The 26850-nt window shown below is 37.7% G+C and overlaps 1 protein-coding gene and 1 pseudogene across 1 annotated transcript; both read right to left on the bottom strand.

The window, feature by feature from the left end:
* Positions 1-1606: 1606 nt before the first annotated feature.
* LOC139702149 (zinc finger protein 420-like) lies at positions 1607-26767 on the bottom strand. The gene is made up of 4 exons (XM_071602471.1): positions 26655-26767; positions 11858-11984; positions 4809-4887; positions 1607-3759 (listed from the first exon to the last, which is right to left on the bottom strand). Exons 1-4 carry the CDS (start codon positions 26655-26657, stop codon positions 1827-1829), a joined length of 2142 nt encoding a protein of 713 aa, XP_071458572.1. The 5' UTR covers positions 26658-26767; the 3' UTR covers positions 1607-1826.
* Positions 9097-11850, bottom strand: LOC114079154 (ragulator complex protein LAMTOR1 pseudogene; annotated as a pseudogene).
* Positions 26768-26850: the final 83 nt, after the last annotated feature.

Genomic DNA, 26850 nt, shown 5'->3' on the forward strand with positions numbered 1-26850 from the left:
TGTTCTTTTTCAAATGCTCATTAATCTGAGGATTTTAAAATCAGTTCACCTCCAGGGCTCCAACAGTTGCCAGTCCATGATAGGGGACTGCATCCTAGAAATATCCCATTGGATCTATTTGTATGGCTAAGGAGCTAATCCTTTGTACCCTCTGACACCCACTGGCCCCATGTTTTCGGGGCTCTCAGGTTGGATCTCCATATTTAATCACTCTCACACCTACCCTTTTGAATTCCTGGCCAGATGAATCTCTCCCAGCTGGTCCTGTGAGCTGCTGGATTCAAGGAACAGGGAGAGCTGGGTAGGATTCCAAAACTTATACATATAAATATGGACTGTTATGGTTTAGATACAAGTTGTCTCTGAAATCTCATGTGAGACACTGTGAAAATGTTCAGAGGTAAATGATTCTAAAACTTAATTTTGCAGGGTATATTATCCTTCGCTGGCATTCTGTATTACCCTGTGTAAAGGCTTCTCCACATCTGATTTCGTTCTGGTCACTTAGGTACACTCTATGTCATGCAATGTGGGTTTTCCAGGCCTATATTTTAGGCCTATGTTGGGTTTGCCTGGAACTGGCTCCCCCAGGTGCCAGCCTCCAGTGGCACAGCTACAAAACGAATTATGTCACTGTCCTCTGCAGGCAGCTGGAGGGATGTGGCTTCTTTTCTGCACTAGGATATGGTGCAGCATACCTTTCAAGCTAGTCTAGAAGTGATTATGCTCCCTGATCTTTCTTTACCCAGACATGTCAGTTCTTTTAATGCCCTTATCCCTCCAATTTTCTCATAGAGGTTCTACTTCAGCTGGTGCTGGGAATTGTTTCCTTATTTTATTGCGTCCAACTTCCTGGGTCCTCTACCTCTTTTGAATGGCCAGTATTAATTCCCAGTAATATCCCTTGTTTTCATACTCCTTGCAGAGAAACTACCTTTCTTGGTTTCATGCATGGAACAACCAGAACAATTACCTTCTCTATTCTGACATCTGGAAATCTCCCCTCAAATATGATAATTCTGACATAAATTATGATAATCATGTTTTCTCCAGTTTTTAAAAGTGAGAGCATTTGGTAATGTTTGATTTAAACTACACTAATATGCTTTCAGTGTGGAACCTTATCTGCACGACACTGTTTCTGTATTTCATTGCTTCTATCACAATATAATAAAGTTTACTAAATCTTAAGCAAAACTTAAAACTTATTATCCTTTTCTTTATTAAAGTAATTTTTCTCAATAGCCTTCACATGCACCACGATATGTGCTATAGATAAGAACTTTAGTATACTTCTTATATTTGAAACGGATTTTTCTAAATTACGTTTTCTGTTATCTAAAGTATATATTTTGAACAAATGTCATTCCATATTAGCTTCCAAGAATGAGGCTTCATATTTTGAAGAAATTTTGAAAATTGATTAGTCTTAGACACATTACTTATATTTTTAGGATTTCTACAAAACTATAAATTCTCCAGGTTTTAGTAACGGTTGAACCATGGCTAAAAGCTTTGATAATTTTTCTTCTTTTTCTTTCCCTCCCTCCCTCCCTCCCCCTCTCTCTCTCTCTCTCTCTCTCTCTCTCTCTCTCTCTTGTATAAATTCTCGAGGGACTGAACAATATCTGAGTGAACAACTGTTGGAAACTTTGTCAATTTTTTTTTTACATTTCTATTTCTATCTGCTATGATTCCTCTGGTGTGGAGTAAGTGTTGAACCATTGTCAACTGTTGACAGTGGCACGTTTCACTTGTAGAGGTTCTCTCCAGTATGGATTCTCTGATGTAGTGTAAGGCATGGTTTTCAATCAAAACCTTTGACGTTATTTACAATGGTATGGCTTCTGTCCAGTATGAATTCTCTGGTGATCAATAAGGTATGACCTTTGGTTAAAACCTTTGCCACATTTTTCACATTTGTAGAGCTTCCCTCCAATATGAAATTTCTGGTGTTTGGCAAGGGTCGATCTGTGACAAAAAGCTTTGCTACATTCTTCACAGTTATAGGGCCTATCTCCAGTATGACTTTTCTGGTGTTGAGTAAAGATTGATATGTAATTAAAACTCTTGCCACATTCTTCACATGTGTAGGGCCACTCTCCAGTATGAATGCTCTGGTGGTCAGCAAGCTTAGCTCTTTGACTGAAAGCTTTGCCACATTCTTTACAATTGTATGGCTTCTCTCCAGTATGAATTCTCTGGTGCACTTTAAGTTGTGATGTTTGAGCGAAACCTTTGCTACATTCTTTACATTTGTAAGGCTTCTCTCCAGTATGAACTTTCTGATGGCTAGTAAGGCTTGATTTTCGACAAAAATCTTTGGCACATTCTTTACATTTGTAGGGCTTCTCTCCCGTATGAATTCTCTGGTGTATAATAAGATTTGATCTGTAATGAAAGCCTTTGCCACATTCTTCACATGTGTGGAGATTTTTTCCAGCGTGATTTTTCTGGTAATAAACAAGGTCTGATCTTTGATTAAAAGGTTTGCCACATCCTCCACATTTGTAGGGCTTCTCAACAGTATCAACACTGTGATGTGGAGGAAGGTTTTGAATTTCATTAAAAGTTTTGTTACATTCTTTACATTTGTAGGACTTTTCTCCAGTGTGAATTTTCTGGTGTTCATTAAGATGTGCTCCTTGCTTAAAACCTTTGCCACATTCTTTACATTTGTAGGGGTGCTCTCCAGTATGAATTCTCTGGTGTTGAGTAAGGCCTGCTCTGAAATAAAAGCTTTTGCCACATTCTTTACATTTGTAATGCCGCTCTCCAGTATGAACTCGCTGGTGTTCCTTAAGATATGATCTTTCTTTAAAATCTTTGCCACATTCTTCACATTTGTAGGGTCGCTCTCCAGTATGAATTCTCTGGTGTTGAGTAAGGCTTGATTTTTGACTAAAACCTTTGCCACATTTTTCACATTTGTATGGCCGCTCGCCAGTGTGAATTCTCTGGTGTATCTTAAAATATGATCTTTGTTGAAAACCCTTGCCACATTCTTCACATTTATAGGGCTTCTCTCCGGTATGAACTCTTTGGTGGTGAGTAAGGGTTGATCTTTGACTAAAACCTTTACCACATTCTTCACATGTGTAGGGCCTCTCTCCAGTATGAATTCTCTGGTGTTCAGCAAGCTTTGATCTTTGATAAAATCTTTTGCCACATTCTTCACATGTATAGGGCCGCTCTCCAGTATGAATTTTCTCATGCTGAGTAAGACTTGATCTTTGACTAAAACCTTTGCCACATTCATCACATTTGTAGGGCCGCTCTCCAGTATGACTTCTCTGGTGTGTTTTAAGTTGTGATGATTGATAAAAACCTTTGCCACATTCTTCACATTTGTAGGGACACTCCATTGTATGATTTCTCTTGTGTGCAGTAAGCAATAATCTCATATGAAAACCTTTGCCACATTCTTTACAGTTGTACTTCTTTCCATTATAAGAACCTTGGGGTTGAGTAAAGATTGAAAAATTCTTCAAGGATTTGGCATATTCTTCACACTTGTAGGATTTGTCTCCAGTACAAAGTAACTGGCATTGATTATCAAGTGAGCTTTTTGTTCTGTCACAGCTATGAAATCTGAGACGTTCAGAAAGGGTTGAGCAATTATTAATGGCTGTGACACATTCTTTACACTTGCATGGCTTCTCTCCAGCACAAATACTCTGATGCTTAACCGGGGGTGATCTTTGATTAAAACTTTTGCCACATTCTTTAAATTTGTAGGATTTATCACTGTCATGGTATCTGTGGGGTTTAGAAAGGGTTGAATGATTAAATGCTTTGATACATTCTTTGAACTCATAGGACTCCCTTCCAGTACGAATTCTCTTCTATTGAGTAAGTTTTGCAATTTAATTAAGTGCTTCTTCATATACCTTACACTTGCAAGTCTTGTATTGCCTGTGAATTATTTGGATGGATACTTAAGTTTTAAGCACTGAAGTAAGACTTCACATTGTTCATCTTTGGAAAGGTTCTTTGAAAAATGGAGCATATTAATGATTTATGGCATTGCAATCTATACTAAAATTTGAGTTTCTTTTTATTCACAATTTTTATCACCAATACAAACACACTAGTACTTAATTAGAGTAGTCACCTGGCTAAAGGTGTTTCACTACATATGTAGCATACTTTCTGGAAATCTATGTCTGAATTTCCATGAAGGAGTAAGAACCTCTCTACAATCATTGAAATTGTATGTATGGACACAAGGAGAAATTATTGCTTTATGGCAGAATAATGAACATTTGGAAAAGAAACTCTCAAAAGGACCACTTTTAGAAACTTGTCTTTCACTTTTAAATCTCTTTTCTCTACAAAAGTTTGACTAGAATTGGTCAAGTTAAAAATTGAAGCATGTACTAGGATCTCTTTTCAGATTTTCAACATTTCCTTTCAGAGGAAATGTATGTTTCAGAGACTGCTGTGGGGGCTAGGGTTGTGGCTCAGTGGCAGAGCACTTGCCTAGCATGTGTGAGGCACTGGGTTTGATTCTAAGTACCACATATAAATAAATAAAATAAATATCCATCAACAACTAGAAAAAAAAAAAAAAAGACTGCTGTGTACATATTTTTAAAGACATAGAAAGCCCCCAAAAAGTAACTGGCATAAGTGAATTCTTTTCTGAGATGTTAAATGTTCATAATATCTATTAGAAATGAAGTTTTCATTATGAAGTCACTGCTAATTTGTTTTGTCCTTTATAATATTATTTCTGACCTTCACTCTCACTTATAGTTTCCCATGTTTTTCTTAGTTGTAAGTAGTCAAAGTCCCAATTTCCATACCTTCCCTTCATCATTCTTTGAAACAAATATTTTATTCCCTGCTCTGGTGGAGATTCATGCATATGATGAGAAGTCCTGGCTGAAATAAACAAAAATAACAATTATTATACTTATTAAACTGGGATGAATAAATACATTTTGAAAACATAACATATAAAATTATACCCATGTCAGGACATCAGCAGGAAATCCAAGGCCATCATTACTCCAGAAATAAATAGACTAAGAAAAATGGAGAGATAGAAATACTCTGTGAGTACTGTCCAAAACCATCTTGGAGAACATAGGGTCCAAGATGAGTACATTACTAAGAAGAGTGATATAGTAGTGGGAAGGAAACTGTGTTACTTTTATCAACCAACCCTCCCCTCCCCCATAATATAGCATTGTGCAATTAGAAAAAAAATTATCAACTCCCTTCCCTCTAAGTATTATATGTGAAATATGAAGCACAAGCAAACATTTGTGGCTTTCTTGAGGACTGTCTAAAAACTGGTTTCTCTCTGCCATGACAGAGATCTAGAGAAAAGAGATTTTGAATGACAATACCACAAAGATGTTCAAGAAGGGTAAAAGCCAACAGAATCTCAAGAAAAAATACAGAGAAAATTCTTAGTATTGAAAAACACACACGCTTCAAAAAGATTCACCATTAAAAAAAGCTTGAGAGGCAATTAAAAACCTGGCACAGCCTATGACCATATTACCTGGAAGAAGCCAACACATGGTGATCAAGACATAGAGCTTGTATTTTACATTTTTAAATATTTGTTATTTATAGACTTATTTTATTGACAAATTAAGTTCTAAGTATATATGAAGTATGCCATGTATTTAAAAGTATACATGCATGGTGAAATGACTAAACCTAGTGAATTAATGCATGCATTATTTCATATAAATTATCAGTTTTGTGCTTAGAAATCATTACATTAATTCTATTAGCATTTATCAAGAGTACAATACATTATGCTTATCATGTAGTAAATACAACTATAACTATTGACCTGATGCACAATTAAAAAAAAAAAAATCACAGACTTTGACCAACACTGTGCCAATACTCCACAAATCCCAATACCTGGTGAACACAATTTTATTCTGCATTTCTAACTTCCAGATGCTTCTGCAGCAGACTTTCTGTGTCTGCCTTATTTAACTTAATGCAAATTGTGCATATTCATCTCAGGTCACCTCAAATGACACATTATCTCTTTTAAGGTTAAATATTAATCATGTAGAAATATCAAAGTTTTTCTCATTCAATCACTGATAGGTACATAAGGTAAATCCATATTTGACTATTGTGAACAATGTTTCCACTGAACTTGGCAGTGGAGTAATCTCCTCAACATGCTGATTTAATCTCTTGAGGATACATATTTAGTACTTGCATTTGGGGATACAGGGTCATTCAACTTCTAATCTTTTTATGTACAATGCTTCAGATTAAAGCCATGGGTGCTGCATCACTGAACTACAACACAGCCTATTAAAAATTGTTTATTTTGAGACATGGTGTCACTAAGTTGCTGTGATTTGCCTCAAACCTGAAATCTTCTTGCACAGCTTCCCAATTAGCTGGGATTACAAGCATGCAGCACTTTACTTGCCTCATTTTCATTTACTTAAAACTTCCATACTATTTTAAAAAATGAGTATATAATCTACTGTTGGTTGGTTTTTAAATGAACAAACCAATTAAAAAGACTACAGCACACAAAGAAAAACTTGGTTTTATAAAAGTAACAAAAAAAAATAGGAATTAAACATTAGGAAAATGGGAGTTATTAGTAATTACTAAATGACCTTTGAAAGAGGTTTAGTGAGCTAATCCAGAACACAGAGAATTGAATACAATTTAGACAAAATTTGTTAACAGAAACAAGCAGAAATTGTATACGTAAAGAGTTCCTTTAAAAAACTGTCTGAGAGAATCAGAGGAGGTTGTGCACAGCTGTGATCCCATCAACCTGAGAGTCTGGGCCAGGAGGCCATCCTTAGCAACATAATAAGGTCCTGTCAAAAATTTTACAAAATGAAAACAGCTGAAGATGTTATTGAGTTGTAAAGCACTGCTTAGTTCCATCCCTTATGCTAGTGAAAAAGTTTGAGATATTACAAATATCATAAACAAAACAAATCAAGATCCAAGAAGCTCAATTATCTTCAAGTGGGGGGGGGGGGCAATCTCAAGAATTATTTAATCAAAGTTTTAAAAATTTAGAAGAAATCTTGAGGACACCAAGAGAAAAAAAGATGTGTCTAACAATACTGAAAGGAATGAGGAATATTGCCAAAGGAGTAAAAGAATAAAACTACCAACCAAGATTATTATGTGCAGAAATACTAGATTTAAAAAATAAAGAATTTAAAGATATGTAAACACCCAAAAGTTTATCACCACTAGATCTATCCTCGAAAAAACTCTAAAGGGAATTCTTCATGCTGAAAAATAAATCTGCACAACAAGTCATATGAAACTGTAAAGTTTTCTTGGCAAACAAAAAGTCCCATACAATGCTACTTTACTATAATGATGGGTTATAAAAAAAATTAATTTTGCAATAAAATTTCAAAGACAAAAGTATAAAAATCAACATAAACCTGTTAATGGGAATGTGATATAAAACTGCAGTAACATAATTTTGAAATGATATATAAATATACGGGACTTTTATATTGAATTGAAGTTAATTTGTCACCAATTTAAAATATAATGTAAACTTTATAAAGTTTCAATGTAAATGACAAAATGAATCCCCATAGAATGTGTAAACAGAAGTAAGAGAGGAATGAAAACATGTCACCATGAAAAGCAATGAACCACAAATGAAACCATTAAGAAAAGTAGAAAAAACAATTATAAGAAATATAGAAAACTGCTTACAAAGTAGGAGTAGTGATTTCTAAATATTGAGAAATTTACTTGATTACAAATGCATTATTACCAAACCTCAATCAAAACAAAAAGCTTGAGTAACAGAATTAAAACTACAAAAATACAATGGTATGTAATCTACAGGAGACTCTATATCTAGGACTCAAAAAAAGTGAAAGCAAAAGAATATAAAAATGTTACATACAAAAGTGACCAAAAGAAAGCTGGGTCATTAAGCTATGGTATGCAAAACATAGTTGTAAACAAAAAGTTACATGAGATCAAAAAATAGACTTCAACTTAAAAAAATTAAAAAGAGGCAAAGTAGAATACTGTATAAAGATAAAAGGTACTTTTCCTTTGGATACTGCAATAAGAATAGATACACTTTTCACTCATTTAAATAATACTTCCCAGATAGAAAAGGGTAAGAATGAAAGAAGTGAATAAAGAAATAGAAAGCAACGCTATAAAACTAGGAGACACAAATTCCCATTTGCTGTGAAGTCCAACAAAATGGTAATCACAAAAGACTGAAAAATACTTTAAACCAATGTGACTTATATACTCAAAGGTATTACTAGCAAATGGACCATTATACTAGATAGACTAACTTACAGGGAATAAAATAAAGGTTAATTAGAGATGAAGATATTAAAACTATTTTGTAGACATCATAGAATAAAATTAGAAATCAAAAGTGGAAGGAAAGTTCAAAAATATGTGGCAGTGGATTGAATATACTCAAAGCTATCTGGAGACTCCACGTAATATCTATCAAACTCCCAATGTTATTTTTTGCAGAAACAACAAGTGAACACGGCAGCTTTTTTCAGTTGTTAATATTGACATCAAGTTAGACAAATAGGCATATAGAGTTCTGAGTGGGTGTGGTATAATAAGCCTTCCCATATATGGCAAATAAAGACATTTGCACACCAATGTTTGTTACGATATTACTCAACAGGACCATGATATGGAGGCAAACCAAATGTCCCTTGAAATGAGTAGATGGGGCAATTCAGATTATAGAAACTATAGAATATTTTAAAGTCAAAAAAGTAAGAAATTTTCTAAAATCTATAATAAGGATAAATCTTAAGTACATTATGTTACCTGAAATAAGTCACTACCAAAAAGACATATACTGCAGAACTGTACTGATATAAAATATTTAACCTAACAAACAAAAAGAAAACCCCTTTCTGAACAGAAATGAGAATAGTGTTTGTGATGAAGACAGAAATGAGGCCTTGTTTATTTTTTTTAGTATAATTTTACTTTATTATTGCTCCTAGAAAAATTTAATTACATGTTAAAAATTACATACGAAGCTTGCAAATGTGATTTTTATTATATCTCTATTAGACAGCACCGTTCTACAGATCACCCTGCTTTAACAGTGTGTTATTGAAAACCTCATCCTTTTGGAAAGGAGGGAAAGTATTAATGCAGAGGAGGTGACAGCAGTAGATGATGTGCAAAAGGGGGAGGTTAACTAGGACATGCACTTGTCCGTCCATTTGTCTTTTGTTTGTATGATTCACAAAAAAAAGAAAAAGAAAAAAAAAACCTCCTTGGCAAAATGAGTTTTTTCAGCTCTCTTCATCCCAGGTAAGTAGTATTCTGTAGCTTGCCCATCTCCAGGAAAAACCTGTTCTCAGATTTACTTTAGCTAATATACTGGAAAGGATCTGATAAGACAATTCACACCACATTGCAAATAGCTGGTAACTTTATGTTTACCCTCTCAGAGGGAATTTCCATTTTAAAAGGGAACAATCCCTGAACCCAAAGGAATCCCTAATGGTGGGGTTTCAGTCGTCAGTGACAGATGAGTGAGAAGTAGAATCTGGTTTTATGTGTGTGTTTATATGTATGGCTACACTCTGGATGTGGTTGAGAGTAGGGTCTTTGGATAGAAAGGTGATATGGCTGACCAACAAGCTGAGGAAAGAAGGTAGCAAATCCCCAGCTGGATCAGAAATGGGAAGGGCTCTCAGATACCAACCAGATTCAGTGCTGGCCCTCAAGGGTTTATTAAGTAATAGAATAACACAGTTGATGTCACCAAAGGGTAGGTATGAAGATGGTCTCCGTGGTAACTACTATGGAGTAGCAGAAAGACTCTCAGAGTAGGATTCAGGAGACTTGTTATTGCAGTCCACTGACTCACTGGCTTAACTCTGAGCAAGTCCTTTACCCCTTGGGTCTCATTTTCTTTCTCTGCTGCAAGTCAGAGAAGGGGATAGGCTCGCTGGCCAGCGCTTGGTGGGGCTAGCTGGTAAGAGATGGCAGCAGTGGCAGCTTCTTCCAATGGGTCAGGCTGCTGCTCAGCACAGCCAAGCCTGTGCTGTACTGCCTTGCCAGGTCCATGTACTCATGCTGCTCCATGCCCTGGGAGTCTGCAGCAGACACATCGATGATGTTGCTAGCTGGTTTTGCGAGGATGGAAGAGAGCAGGGCCTGCTCATCTGTGCGAGCAGAAGGCAGGCTGTGGTAGTTGGGCTCAGCTCCATTGAGGGCTTTGGTGGGGGGGCTACTAGGGTCCAATAGCAGCTTCCGCTCCTCTGGGTCCTGGTCCGAATCCTCATTTTCACTGCTGTAGCAGCACCCCATGGCCGGGGTTGGGCAGGGCGCTCAGGCCATGCGGAGGAGGGACCGAGGCCTTGTTTAGATGGGAATTAATTTTTTCTTTTTGAGATGTAAACTTTCTAGAGATATATTACATAATACTTTAAATTACCATTACTGAACAGTAAACTTGAAATGTTGGAGAAAACAAGTTTTGTTTTGTGGTTTTGATCAAAATTAAAATTTTAAACAATACATAAGATAAACAAAATTGCAAAATTTTTGAAAGCTATGGTCTTTATCCTATAAATAAGAACAAACTCATCAATATAAATTATGGGAATGCATGTAATCCCAGCTACTAGCAATTCTGAGTCAGAGAGATTATAAATTCAAAGCCATCCTCAACAACTTACTGAGAACATCTCTCCAAATATAAATAAAAAGGGGCTGGGATGTAGCTCATTACTAGCACACATTTGAATTCAGTCTCCATTACATTTATGTATAGGAAATTTCTATTACTATGCACATAGAAAGGATAAAAAACAAGTTCAGATAAAATATTAAAATCATTTTTTAAAAACAGGTGTAATATTTATACAATTAAGTTAAAGCACATTTAATTTTATTGGCAACAGAAACAATGTTCATGCATATTTCAACTTACATGGAATTTGTGAAGTAATGGAATTTTGCCATCTAATCACAAATAAAACAGTATTAACAGATGTGAATAAAATCTACTCTACAATGTGAAACTACTCTATAAAATGAAAGAAAAAAAGAGAAAATTCAACCAACAAAATTATAAATAACAACGGAAGTATTATTTTTAAAAACCTTTTTGTATAGCTACATTTATATCTGTGACTGCAGACCCAAAAAATAGCAGTCACTGTGAGAATCCTGACATTCATTACATGGCAGAAAATTTCACAGACAATCCATTGTAAGTATTCAGAAAGAGCTCTGATAAGGGAATTTTAATGAATAAATACATAAACAATATCAGAGAGACTGCTTTGTGACATTAACATATTACAATGGTTTGACCTGGAGGTCTCTGGAAATGTGCACAGCTTTCTTAGAGATCCACAAATAAGGAAGACCTGTCAGATCATGCAGACCCTCACAAGCAAAGGGAAGTGTTTTGGTGATTAACTGGAATGAACTGGGACCTCACTGGAAGAAAGCAGGAGACTTTACTGAAACTGAAAGCATAGGGAAGTACGTGTTCTTCTATGACAACAACAGAAAGAAACCTAAGCTTCTGAAAAATCTTTTCTGCTGGGATAACTTCTCAATCAACATTTTGAAGTCTGGCTTCCTCCTTGACTTTTGGGCCTTTCAACTGTGGCCTCTACTCTAAGTACAATTTATCTAGAGCAAAGGATATATATCACAACAAGAAAGGGAGAGATTAAAGATTTAAAAAAATGTAATTAATATTCTATCTATACCCAAAAATGCCCTATCTTTTTTCTTGAAAGCACAAATCTGAAATTCATTCTTGCAGAGAAGTTCCCCCAAAAAAGGAAGGAAATTAAATATTGATAATTAATTAGGAATTATGAAGGGAAGTCATCCTCACCCAGGAAGACCAAGTTTCTGTAGTTCTCTAACATCACATCTCTATATAAATTTCGCTGAGCAGAATCCAGGCATTCCCACTCCTCTTCAGAGAAATTAATGGCCACATCTCTGAATGCCAACAATTCCTGGAATGAGAATCAGTATATAAATAGCTGATTGACCACATGATATTTCAGAGTTTTTAATTAACCAAAGTTGAAATTAGAAATGGCTCTCATGTAGGTGAGAAACTTCTAGTATTTAATAAGATAATTTTAAACACAGTGATACTCTCTATAATCTAATTCTGAGGAAAAAGTGACATAAGTACAAAAAGTGTATATACCCTACTTTTGTGAAATAAAATATAAAATTATGGCATCAAAACAAGAATATACATTTTAATTGTTATTTTATCTATCATAAGATAAATTGTACACATAGGTGAGTTATCATGATTTAGAAGGGTAATTCTAAAATTGTAATTGTACAACCACGAATCAGAGATTTACTAAAATGTACACTCTTGATTCAGTAGTTCTGAGATGAAACCTGGTTGTCTAAATGTACAGCAAGCTCTCTAGTGATTCCAATAACAGTGGTATAAGAGAATTTTTGAATTGCAAGGAGCTAGACCACTAAATGAAACATTCATTGATGAGTCTACATTCAAATATTTTATGGGATTTATGCATGTTATTAAAATAGCAAATAGCAACAATCCTTTTTGATAATTTCAAATGTGTACATATCACTCTAAGAGGTTTTTCATATCTTAATTCATAAAAATGAAAATAATATGATAGCAGTAAGAGTATTCATCTTTTATAATATTTTATAAAGCATCCAATAAATGGTAATGCTTGACTTTTGCCCAAGTTTATTTGAACTGGAATTTAGAAGGAACATTCAAGTCAAAAGAAAGTGTGAATGTTACAAAGAATTTTCAGAGCAGGAAAGTTATTATAAATAAGAACAGTAATGGAAACATGTTAAGAAGACAACAAAATCAAATTGATTAAGTGATATTTATATTTTATATACACAGACATAAAAATGTCAACTTTTATGCATTAAAATAAATTTTCATGTAAATAAAAAGAAATATATTCAATTTTTTAAAAAATATTTGTTTCTTTTAGTTGTACACAATGCCTTTATTTTTATTTATTTATTTTTATGTGGTGCTGAGAATCGAATCCAGGGTCTTGCACATACCAGGCGAGCACTCTACCACTGAGCCACAACCCCATCCCTATATTCAATTTTTTTAACTTACAAATCAATTTGGGATAGCGAATTTTTAAAAAACACACTATTGACCCAATCACAGTGGCACATGTCTGTAATCCCTGAGGCTCAGAAGGTTGAAAGAAGCACATTCAAAGCTAGGCTCCACAATTTAGTGAGGCCCTAAACAACATAGTGAGACTCTGTCTCAAAATTTTTAAAAGGGGGCTGTGGATATTGGTCTGTTTTCAAGTACCCCTGAGTTCCATCCCTGTACCAAAACAAAAAAGACTAAATAACTCTATGGGTCAAAGTGACCCTGAGAAGAATGATCAATGTTATTATAAACAAGATTTTGTTTAAGGAGGTGATAACCTTCCCCAGAAGAAAAAAAAAAAATACCCCCTAAAAAAGGGAAAAATTGATAGGGATTTAAAGCCTCCTCTGTACAAGTTCTTAAAAGATGGATTCAGTTGATTTTGGCAAATACCTTGCAATACCCCAATCCTGCCTGTTTAACAAAGGAAAAAAACACACTGGTGACTACTAATTTGGGCAAGACCTGAGAGCTACAAATTACACTGTTTCAGATATTCATCCCACAGTACCTAATCCATACACCTTACTAATGGTGATGTCAGGTAACTGCCTGGTTCACAGTGCTAGAATTAAAAGGTGAGTTCTTTTGCAACCCTCTTAAAAAGAATTCCTAATCACTGCTTTTGAGTGACAGGACTTCAATACAAAAGTAACTATTCAGGATTGCCAGACTATCCTACATCAGGAATTTAAAATCTTTTGTGTTTTGTTTAATGGAAGGCTACCAAAAGAGTTAGCTGTGAGGGTTACAGCTGGATAAAGAAATCCTTTCATGACATAAGGATGATCTGCCTGTAGCCAACCCCAACTACAAACTCTGATTTTCAAATACTATTGCTGCGGGAAAACACCACCCCTCATGAGGTGTCCACTAAAATGACTTATTTTGTAAACAAGTCACCTACCTGGGACTCCTGATTAGCCAATGACTTAAATCTTGATGTCAGATTAAAAGCAAGCTAGCTTGAGCCTTAAAGAACTAGAGACAGATACATGGGTTCCCAGAAATGTCAGTGTTATGATCTAGATATTAGGTGTCCCCCAAAAGCTCACATGTGAGACTATGCAAGGTTTAGATATAAAGTGATTGGGTTATGACAGTCTTACCTATTCAGTGCATTAATCCCTGGTTCACAGTAAATGCAGGCAGGTAGGGTATAGCTGGAGAAGGTAACTCCCTGGGGTTTATATTTTGTCCCTGTTGAGCAAAGCTTTCTGTGCTTCCTGGCACTATATTCCCAACTGCTTTTCCCCACCACAGTCTTCTGCCATGATATTCTGACTCATCCCAGGCCTTGAGGAATGTAGTCAGCTACCTATGACTGAAACTGTAAACCCCCCTGAATAAACTTTTCCTCCTCTAAAATTGTTCTTGTTATTCGGAATTTTGGTCTCAGCACTGAAAAAATTGACTAAAACACTCAGCATGCTGCCATATTTGGGTCCCTAGTTTTTGGACTAACAGGTAAACTCCTGCATGAAGCCTTTTAAGGCTTCCTTTTAAGGAACAAATAAAACGTTTCACTTATACACCAGAATGCCAAGCTGTCTTTGAGAAGTTAAAACAAAGGTTCATGACAGCCCCTCCCTAGGCCTGTCTGACTCTATGTGAATGAGAAACAAAACACAGACCATGAAGTTCTCTTACACACACTGAAGGCATATTGCAACCAGTAGCCTATGTGAGACAAGGGCTTGACCACACAGTGAAAGGAGGGTACTCTGCCTTTGGGGTATGATTGACACTGGTGATTTACCACAAGAGGTTGAGAAACACACTCTAGAACTATCCATCACTGGGTTTGTTGCTCATCAAGTCCTATCCTACTAAAACAGAAGGATTGGTGTCAGCTGACTCCTAGGATGATAGGGAGATCACAGGTCATCCTATCTGACAATCCAAATGTCAACCTCAACAGAAACCATGCCACCTTAAATCAAAAAAAAACCTGTTACCAGTAGATGACATGACTACTGTGAGAACTTGGAGATCTATGGCAAGTGGGATTTGCTTGATTAGCCTATCACTGAGCCAGACGGAAACATCTTCATCTATAGAGGCAGGATCATGGCTGGATACTTGGCAGTCATGGCACAACAGAAATTAAAAACTGAGATTTGGGGGCTGGGGATGTGGCTCAAGCGGTAGGGTGCTCGCATGGCATGCGTGTGGCCCGGGTTCGATCCTCAGCACCATATACAAACAAAGATGTTGTGTCCACCGAAAACTAAAATAAATAAATATTTTTTTAAAAAAACTGAGATTTTGCTGTGAACAACATCAACCCAGAAAGCCAAGCTAATTTTTCTCACAAGAGCTCTGACTGACCAAAGGAAAGAAGGTAAGCATTTATACTGACTCAAAATATGCCTTCAAGATAGTACATACTCATGAAGTTATCTGGAAAGAAAGAGGACTCCTTGCAGCTAAGAACAAGGACATTAAGGTACCCTTGAAAATATTGCCAATAATATAGGCTACGTTCACACCATAGCAGGTGGCAATCATGCAATGTCCTGGCTGTCAGACAATTGATACCTATGTGGCCAGGAGAAAACAGGCTGCTGATGGGACAACCAAAAGGACCAGAAAAGACAAACTGTTTATCAGGGACCTAATACCTCAGCTTGAATCAAACCCATTCCAAATCTTTTTATACTAAAGAGAACAAGAAAAGGAGCGAAGAATGGAGCTTATTATCCAAAGATAACAGTGGGATAAAACTGATAAGTACAGATAGAAATCCTATGGGTTCATCCTTCCTCCTGAAGCATTCCCCTGTTCTTGATAAAAAATTCAAGAAGAGTGCTCATTAGAGGAAGGGTTCCTTGGTCAATTTCATCAAGCCCCCACTTGTGAGGGCCATGCCTCCAATGGATTTTTCAGTAAGCGATCAGAACTGCATCTTTTGCACTCAAAACAATTCAAGGACTAATATACAGTGTACCATTAAAAAAAAAAAAAAACTCAATTTGTAAAAATATAGCCTCTGATGATTGGTAAGTACATTTTACCCAAATGCCCTTTCATAGAAACCTGTAAATATTTGCTTGTACTTGTAGACACCTTCTCTGTGAGAGTCAGGCTTATTCTACCAGAAAAGACTTCAGAAATAACTAGTGTCCTCTTAAAGGAGCTGATCTCAAGATACTGGATCCTCTTAATGCAAAGTAACATAGACTGTATTTCATTGCAGAAGTGACCCCATGAGTGTGCAAAACACCGAATGGCTAATGGCAGTGATATGTATTCTGGAGACCCCAGTCTTTAAAAAAAAATATATATATATATATATATATATATATATATATATATATATATCTCAACCATACCTAAAGTATGCCAAGAAACCCACCTGCTTTGGGATGTTTTTGTCATATGCTCTCCTCAAAAGGGTATCTACAGAACAAGAATTAAATTGAGTCCACAAAAAAAAAAAAAAAATAGTATATTAAAGACCCTTCCTTATACCATGGTGGGACAGAGAAAAACTTGGCAAGAGCTAAATAAAAAATAAAAAATAAAAAAAAAAAACAGGTTAATACAATGTGAACAAAAATCAGTCAAACATTAACTGTTCTACAAGAGTCTGCTTCTTCCAGGTCACTACCAGGGCTGGAATTTCCTCTCCATCCCTTCTAGAAAAAATCCAAAAGAAAAAGTTACAACAGGGAAAACACTTCCATTCTAGGGACTCCTTCATCACCCAGTTTAAGCCTAAAAGAGCTTAGAAATGTAGACACCCATTTGTCCATAAAAATCGGCAGTGGGGGACATATAACAGGGGTTGTCCACTCCATGATTTGAACATAACCCTTGTTCTGCTACTGTGTCTTATTTTAAAACTGATGTCTTTTTTCCTTTCTTCCCCATCTCCCTAACCACAGGAAGAGCAAGATTCACCTTCCTGCCCTTGGCTAATTATTTCTCCTTCAGCTCCTGCACCATGGGAATGAAGAAATCAAGACTTCAAGGATGAAGGAAAAGGGGTGGGGAATAGGGAAAGGAAAGAGAGTGAAATGAATCAAAGTAATTTCTTATGTGCTTATATGAATACACCATAGTGAATCCTGCCATCATGTACATTCATAAGAATGGAGTCCTAACTTAAATAGGACAGATTCCATGCTTGTACAATTATATCAAAATGAGCTTTACTGTCATATGTAAATACATTTTTTAAAAAACTTAAAAATTAAAAGTTCAGGGCTGACAGCACAATATCTAAGAAATGGCTGTTCCTCAAGGATACAAATAAAATACAATTCCTGTACACCTACAGTGTACTCTTAGAATCACTTAATGAAAGACCCATTGTTCCCCAGGACAATTAGAATCACTACCTCTAGAAACAAAGGGATCCCCTGTTTGTTTTGCTAGCAAAGCAATAAAACTTCTTTTTCCATTTTCTCAAAACCTTGTCCTCATTATTGGATCAGCTTTGGGGACAAGGACAGAAAGCAAGTCATTCTGTGCCTAACCTTTGTGATGCTTACTTTTCCAGTAATTCAATTCATCTTTAAAATAAAGTTGCTTGTTACCCAAATCTGATATTGGAACATTTGACAGTATAGAAATAGCCCCACAACACCAAAAATTATACCCCCCAAAAGGTCATCAAGTTCCCCATTCCATCATACACATCTACATTTGGATCCCCAGTCTCGTGGTGCTCTGTGCGTCTCTCAGTGTAAAAGACCCCTTCCATGCTTGGTGGGAGCAGAATGTGACAGCAGCAGGGGAGCCTCCCAGAGAGAACTGGGCCTTCAACAATATCATTTTTATAGGTTCAAAGTTTGCCCTTAGTTTATATCTTTTGGGGGTAAAATCCATCCGTATCTTGCCTCTTAGAAAACATTTTCATATCTTTAAAATAGTACTGACAAAATACATAGTTTATGAAAAATGAGGATGAAATTGGTGAACATCTATTTTTTAAACTGACAAACCCAGAGAAGGGCACTGCTGACTGGAACACAAACATGACTGACTCAAGGGTCAAGTCAGGTTATCCAACCAAATGGGAAATTCTCCCATAAACATCCAGCTCATGTAAGGACTGGATGACCTTCTTCACGATGTGGCATTGTCCTGTGCCCTTGTATCTGCATGAAGTGAGTTTTGCCTTGGAAACATCCATAAGAATTCACTGGGATAATCTTCTGAGTTCTCTAGAATAGTTTAATCTCCTTTCACAACTCTGAGGACCTAGAGAAAAGGATCACCTTTGACTTTCTCTTCAATACTAGACCAAAAATGTGTCTGCAAGGATTAGAAACTAGAGTTGGGGGAAGATAATCCTAATGTCCAATCCATGATCTACTTTCATGAAACCTCTGCCAAAACATTCCTATGCTCCCCAGATTACTCAGTTGCTAGTACAAGAGGCTCCATTCCAGAAACTCAAGCTGCTCTGTAGGAGGAGCTGACTGAACAGGGGCTGATATCCTCTAGGAACACTAAGAGACACGGCAACTATGGGAACCTGTGTCAGTCTCCTGCAGGTCTTAAATGGAGAACCAGGAAAAGATATAGCAGTGACCGAGGACATATCATCCTATCATGTTTCCTAAGGGGAGACTCAAAAAGACATTCCAATAAGGCATCTGTGCCTCAGAAAGATAAATGGAGAAGAGATAAAAAGATATTTTACATCTGAGTGTCAGGTGATTATTCCCTGAATTCCTGTTATGTGGATAATCATAAACAAAAAAAAAAAAAAAAATTTAAATGCCATGAATAACTTAGTGAAAATGAATTAAAATACTCTGCCATTTGAAATGTAGCATGGGTACACATTTAATTATGTAGTGAACTGGAAGGAGGAATACAGCACTTAGAAAGACCATGCTTTCCACAGACTTGGAAAACAGTACAAAATAGGCAACCTCTGGGTAGGAATGAGTGACAAGGATTGCTACAGACCACAGATGCTCCCAACAGAAATCTTCTACATAAGTCAGGATTCTCCCATGATGACCATCCCTGTGTTCATGACCCATTCTGAGTCAGTGTAAGGTATAGGCAAGGAGCCGCACAAAGAGGGCTCCAGATCTCTCCAAGGTATCCAATCAGGCACAGGGTGAAGCAATCATGTGAGCCAGAAAGAACAGATATCAAGCTATACCTGTGCTGGAATGGAATTCACAGATTTAATATCTAACCTCAGGCCTAGGTCCCCCCAGTCAGTCTGGCTGCTTCAAAACAACCCTGAGACCCTGTTACACCACACCTAACCCTGGAGACTTACCATTTCCTGACTCCTGCTGTGTCCAGGCAACCTCTCTACAAATGCTCCAGCACAAGAAAAGTCAGAGTGACAGGGGCTGTGACACCCAGACATCAGGGAATCTGAAGATGGATTCAGAGCTTTGCTTGAGCCAGAGACAAAAATCTTTCAGATTAGAAAGTCTTATCTGCCTTTTATCCTTTTACCCCTCTTATCCACCTGTGCCTCTGATTGGATAATTCTCATCCCATCATCCCTGACTGGACAAAGCTCCAGGCTCAGATTCCTCTGGCCCTGAGTGACAGGTAAAGAAATTCAAAGCCTGGTAACAGAACACAAGATTGACAGGTTCCTGGCTACAACCCTTTTCAGAGAGAGCTTCCTACCTTGAGGAATAGCTGACCTTGCAAAGAAGACATTTGAATTTCACCTGGAATGTACAGTTGTATCAATTTATCAATATCAATAATGTGCATTCACGAATGTAAATAATACTGTGAGAATTACTTTAAATTTTCAGGTTTTATAACTTTCATGTTCTGGTTGTGCATGAGTGCGTGTGTGTGTGCACGCACATGTGTGCATGTTTGAATACAGGGGCACTTTGTCACTAAGCTTTATCCCCAGTCCTTATTAAGATTCATTTTGAGACAGAGTCTAAGTTGCTGAGACTGACCTCAAAATTGTGATCCTTCTGCCTCAGGAACCAAAGTGACTGGGATTATAGGTAAGAACCACCACTACCAGCACATCTGCTTATAATTTGAAAAGGCAGCTTGATCTTTGCAAGACAGACAACCCACTACAGCATCTTTACCCATAAAAATTAAATACGAGCCACATGTGTAACTTTGAAATTTTAGTGGTCACATAATAAATGAAAAGGAACAAGTGAAGTTAACTATAATAATTTATTTAACACAGTGTATCTGAAACCTTTCCAAGAATTGTTAATTATACATATTTTTGACACTAAACCTTTACAACTCCCTCTGTTTCAAGTTTCTAGCACTTCTCGATACAGACCACCCACATTCTAGGTGTGTGACATCATCAGGTGGCAAGTTGCAAGTGCTCCAGATTTCAGGGAAGTGAATGACCTGAAACCCCTTTTCCATCAGAGGTGAGGAAACATGACTTTCCTCCCAAGAACTACCCTTTGGCCCAAGTGGAGAAGAGATAGTGCCCTGAGAGAATTAAGTCCTCAAAGGTAAAACACTGCTCCCCAACTGCTGTTTGGCAGAGGCACATTCCCCTTTTCAGATATCAGTGAATAATGCATGATGTGGTCCTTGAAGGAATGAATCCCATATGGAGTTCAGGTCTGTCTTCACCTTGAACACCAGAATTTAGAGGGGAAGGGAGCAGACTAAAGACACACTTATTTTACATTTTAGCTTTAGCTCTATTCTTATGGTTGTCTATTTCATCTTTAGTATGCAGTACTGTGTGAATTTAGGCACTGTTAACATCTTCATGTCTACATGCATTTCTATGTCACTCAAAATGATCTAACAAGATAGTAAATATTAACTCAGAGGAACAGGAAGGTACCTATCACATGTCTACTGCTTGTCAGTTTACTTGAAATCAGCATGTCATTATTCCTGGCATCCTGCTTGCAGTGGGTGTGTGTACTGGATAGATATCAAGCATAACAGCCACCTCCAAGTTTAATAGCTTATGATTAAAATTGTTAAATCATGATTAAGAAAGACCATTTAGGCTGGGTTTATCTAGGCTATTCTTCTAGTCTCAGCTGGGCTCCATCAGGAATATGTTCTATTCTTTGACTTTGTATCTCTGCTTTTGGGAGAGAGTTGGCTGTCCCCTGGGACACTTTTTTCCTCCTTTGCTGGCATCTTATCCTTCATAAGTCTTCATGGAGTAGGTGGGGTTTGGAAAGGAAAAGCAGAAGCTTTCAAGATATTTTGGCCTAGGCCTAAAACTGGTACATTGTCCTATTCACTGCATTCTACTGGCAAAGTTAGACACAAAGCTTGGAAAGGAAATTCTGAATGTAAATGGGAACAATTGTTTAAAAAAAAAAAAAAACAATGCCAAGGGCATAGAAACTGACTGCATGAAGAAATGGAGCTGTTTTTTGCTATCTTTCATTCTGTTTTTTCTTTCAGATGAAGTTTATATATGATTTTTCCAAATTAAGAAAACTTTCCATACACCGTGTATGCTAACAGGCTTGTCTGAGGTGAAACTCAGAATTACTAGTGCCTAACTCCAAAACTCAAATACCTTTTGCTCAACCACCCTAATCATGCAGATTCTCTAGCATATCAAGGAAGTGAAGAGAAACTTCTCCAATAAATGCAGGAGTTCTTTCCCCTGAGTACTTATTATTAGAAACAAAAGTTTTGGAAAACCTGGAATAATATGAATAAATAGCTTAGAGCTATGTTTGAGAAATAAAATCTCAATGATATTTTTATTTCTTTAAATGAGTTAAATTTGAAAATGTATTTGCTGCACTCCATAAATTTGCAATGTTTTCCTTCCTTTTTGGTATTTGTAGGCCATTTATCATTCTTTAACCTAGACTCAATGAAACAACCTGGCAATGTGGAAGCAAGTGCCCAAGACCTGAGTAGTTTGGAAGTCATCCTTTGATTTTAACAGGGTAAAGTATCCTTGTAACCAAGCCTTTAATGCACTGTCCTTTGGGAAAGACTATTTAAACATAGCACCTGCATTGCCTAATTTCTATTCTTTGCACAAAGTCATTTTTGAGAGCCATGTTTTTTCTCATTGAAGTCAGTTTATATTTACTGAGATTACACTATGTACAAGACACTGGGGTTGGTACTTATGGGAAAAGGATTTTACTGAGAATCGATTCCCTTTTAATCCAAAGAAAGGTCAAGCTGGCTATAGTGGCACATGCTGTAATCCCAGAAACTCAGGAGACTGCAAATCAGACATTAGTGTCAGCAATTTGGAGAAAACCTCTTTCACAATTCTTTTGTGGTCGAAACTAGGGCAAGGTTTTTTCTTTTGACAAAACAGCATAGAGCCACTTTCAAAGCAAATACCTCCAGTATGGGAGGCTCCAGAACCCCTCTATATCCATTAAAGACCCCCCATTTTGAGAGGGATCCCATTTGGATCCCTCTCACTATCCCACTCTTTCATTATCATGCAAAATTGCCCTGTGGACCCAGATCTCCTAGATCTCTCGGTCTCCCTAGTGAGTTCCTGCTGAGAGCCATTGCCAAGTAGGAATGACGCATGGGAATTTCTTTGTCAGCCTACCCCATGTTGCTTAGAGGAAGGACTCTCCATTGTGGAAATGGGCTTGCCTTTGGACCCAGGTCATTTGCAGTGACACTGCATGTATGTTTGAGTAAGGTGACCCTGCTCAAGGACCAGGGTGGATCCGGGTTTAGGGAGGATCCTGCTGGATTAAGGGTGGATCCAGGTTTAGGGTGCATCCTGCTGGGATTAGGGAGTATCCTGCTCCTTGGGTTTAGGGCGGTTCCAGGTTTAAGGTGTACCCTGCTGGGAATAGGGCGTATCCTGCTGCCTCAGGCGCACCCGTTGAGCACCCGTTGAGTTCTCGAGGGATTCAGAGAGTATTTGGGATTCAGAGCCCGGTGGAGTACGTGGATTTTGCCCAGAACGCGTGTGTGTAAAGTGCCAGTGACATGATTCTATATTTAGAAGATCCAAAAATTCCACCAGAAAACTCCTAGAACTCAGCAAAGTAGCCAGACATAAAATCAATACCCATAAAACAAATGCATTTTCCTACATAAGTGATGAATCTACACTGCAAGAAAAATTAGAAAAACCACCCCATTCACAATATCCTCAAAAAAATAAAATAAAATACTTGGGAATCAGTCTAACAAAAGAGGTGAAAGACCTCTACAATGAAAACTACAGAACACTAAAATAAATCAAAGAAGAACTCAGAAGATGGAAAAATCTTTCATATCTTTGGTAAGCAGAATTAAAATAGTCAAAATGGCCATACTACCTTCAACAGATGAATGAATAAAGAAAATGTGGTACATATACACAATGGAATATTACTCAGCCTTAAAGAAGAATGAAATTATGGCATATGCAGATAAATGGATGGAACTAGAGAATACCATACTAAGTGAAATAAGCCAATCCCAAAAAACCAAAAGCCCAATGGTTTCTCTGATAAGCGGATGGTGATCTATAGTAGGGTAGAGGGATAGGGCATAATGCAGAAACTGTGGTTTGTGTAGAGGGGAGTGAGGGGAAGGGTAGAGTTATGGGGATGGGAAGGTTAGTAAACAGGACAGACATTATTACCCTATATACTCGTATGATTACACTACTGGAGTGACTCTGAACCATGTACAGCCAGAGGAATGAGAAGTTGTGCTCCATTTATGTACTATATGTTAAAATACATTCTATTATAAAATAAATTAATTTTTTAAAATTCCAGGAAAAAAATAAAACCTTCAAGGAAGAGAAGAATTTTACTTTATTCTATTCTATTCTATTTAATTTTATTTAGTAAAAGGAAAAGGAAGATTTATTGCTTTGCTAGCAAAGGAGAAACACAGGGGACTCCTCTTCCAGAGGCTGTGACTCTCCCCATCAGCAGGAACATTGGGCTTTTAAAAAGGTGATTCAAAGGCTACATTCCACATGTTTTCTGTTGGAGTTTGGATAACTTCATTCCTATGATGGGTGTGTACTCAAGAACAGATAAATCTGCCTAAAATGGGGAAGAAAGGTAATCTTTGTTTCCCCTGACATTAGGGAAGGGGAGAGATCAGGGAGGAGCATGGAGAGAGAAAAGGGAAAAACATGTCCATTTTAAAAATAATTTGCAAAGGCAGAGCAGTAAGGGCTATATTCACAGCCTAAAGTGGACCACTGTTGCATTTCCCCACTGTCAATTTCTCATTCCATTTCTGTGGAAAAATGGGTGATGACATCTCCAAACTGGAAGCAGATATTTTAGGGAATATGTCATTCACCAATTTATTTACCAGATGACTCTGAGAAAATATATTCATTTTTCTGAAGTCATAGGGAAGAGAGGTTTTCCCTATTTATTTTTCCTCGTAGAATTTATTTACCAGATGACTCTGAGAAAATATATTCATTTTTCTGAAGTCGTAGGGAAGAGAGGTTTTCCCTATTTATTTTTCCTCTTAGAATTTCCCTAGAATTCCATTTGAAATAGCCTCCAAAAATAGAACAGACAAGAAACCTACAATACACACTCAGGAGAAGAAAAACAGGCAAAGGCAAATAACCTTTTTATTTTTTTTTTTTTGGGGGGGGGGCGGGTTATAGGGGCACTCAACCACTGAACCATATACCCAGTCCTATTTTTTATTTTATTTATAGAGAGGGTCTCAGTGAGTTGCTTAGCACCTTGATTTTTGCTGAGGCTGGCTTTGAACTCATGATCCTCCTGTTTCAGCCTCCTGAACTGCTGGGATTACAGGTATGCACCACCATGCCCAGCTTCAAATAACATTTTTAATGATTAAAAGCAAAATAATTTTCTCCCTGGAATCCAACTCTATCCTGCCTCATTGGATGGTTTTTCTTATCTTTGAAGTCAGAAAACACAAAAGAAATGCAGGGTAAAGACTTAAACTGCCAATTCATATATGAGCTATCTCTGTTCAAAAAAAAAATCAACATCTTCAGACATTAGAGAAATGTAAAATAAAACCCCACAGTAGACAAAACTAAATAGTATAGATGAAGATGTGAAGCACATGAATTCCCATAAACTGAAGGAGTTTAAGTTGTTATTATCTATTTGTGGAAACTGTTTTGCTATTGAAGATACCTGATACTCCACCACCACAAACAGAGACTTAGGGAAATCACATATGCCCACGACAACATGAAGGAACACAGCTGTATTCATCCAAACATGGGAAACCCAGGTAGATGGTTCAGGAGAATGTACATTTTGGAAGAGATAAACAAGGAACTGTGGGGAAAATGGTTACTAGGGGCCAGCCACATTCTTGCTCATATCATATCCAGTTTTAAAATAGTACAAAGCACCACATTTAAGTTTTAAATAGGTGTCACCTGCATGTGGTACCTTCACATGTATACATGTTGAAAAATAAAATATGTAGAAATGATGAAAAAATAAACAAAAGCACATAAAAGAACCAATTACCCATCCCATGTGTAGATATAATAAAAATCATTACAAAGTTGACCATTTTCTCCAAAATTAATCTACAATATTTTCCCATCAAAGTTCCTATATCATAGTGAATTTCACTTTATGTGTATTTATAAAGCAGAAATTTTATTTAAAATCTACAAATAAATAGAAGAATAACCAGGAGAGGGCGAATGCGGAAGGCAGGAGGAGAGGGAAAAGGTAATTACTAGGGACTGAAATGGAGCAAATTATATTCCATGCCTGTTGGATTATGTCAAAATAAACCCCAGTAGTACGTATAACTGTAATGCACTGATTTTTAAAAATCAGCATGTTTTACTTTTAATAAAAGAAAGCAAAGCACAAAGTTCTAAAACACATCCACAGTTAAATATGTGTTGTTAGCCAAGAAACTTTTGAATTACAAGGGCAAAACAAGTAGCTAACATTACCTGACACATGTATATTAGACATTATGTGAAAAAAAAAAAAAAAAAAGCAAGGAATCACAATATAAACAAGTCCATACAGGAATCCAAGTGTATGTAAGAATTACATTCTTCATTACAATAGAAAAATCTCTATAAATGGAAGCATAACAAGGCCAACCTCAGCTACTTAGCTAGTCCCTGTCTCAAATAAATAAAGATAAAGAACCAGGACGTAGCTCGGTGGTAAAGCACCCCTGCGATCAGCCTCCAGGACCAAAAAGAACCAGGAGAGGAAGCTGCTAGCCCAGGGGAAAGCCAGGTCCCTAGACCGCAGCTCTCCCGCAGGGAAATCCAACGTGCAGGGCAACCCGGACGCCGTCCAATCACCGCGCGGTCAGGGAAGAGGCCGGCGCCCGCGCTCACGCCAGAACCGACCCGGGCCAGAGGCGGGACGCCTTGCGGCACAGAGCCGGCTGCGCGGCGGCCCCGCCCGGCTGGCCGGTGGGACTCACGGACACTGCCCTAGAGCGGGGCGCAGGCCCGCAGACCCCGGCGGCTGCCGGCTGCCTGCTGCCGGCGTACAGGCAGCCAGCTCCGCTCCTGCCGCAGCGACCCCGCGGCACCCAGGGTCTCCCTCCCCAGCCCCTCCGCAGGCTCCAGACGCCCCCGCACACTCACCATTTCCCGGCACTCTCGAGCCTGGCCGGCTCCCAGGGACCGTCAGCACCTGCAGGTAGAGAGGCGCGGGCCTCCCGAGCGCCGACAGGAGCCTCGAGCCGGAGGGCAGGAATGGCGGAGTCCGGGAAAAGCGCCTCGGCTGGATTGCGGAGCCCGCCCCCTCCTCGCCGGCCGTGAGCACGATTGGACAGCGCTC

The sequence above is a fragment of the Marmota flaviventris genome, chromosome 16, assembly GCF_047511675.1.
Source record: "Marmota flaviventris isolate mMarFla1 chromosome 16, mMarFla1.hap1, whole genome shotgun sequence".
NCBI classification, from domain to species: Eukaryota; Metazoa; Chordata; class Mammalia; order Rodentia; family Sciuridae; genus Marmota; species Marmota flaviventris.

Excerpts from the sequence above, each read along its gene's own strand:
- LOC139702149 (XM_071602471.1), bottom strand. Across the intron at positions 4,888-11,857 it reads CAGAAACTTGGTCTTCCTGG|CCAGGACTTCTCATCATATG; the intron begins GTGAGGATGACT and ends TGTTTATTTCAG. Across the intron at positions 3,760-4,808 it reads CAAAGAATGATGAAGGGAAG|ATACCATGACAGTGATAAAT; the intron begins GTATGGAAATTG and ends TAAACCCCACAG.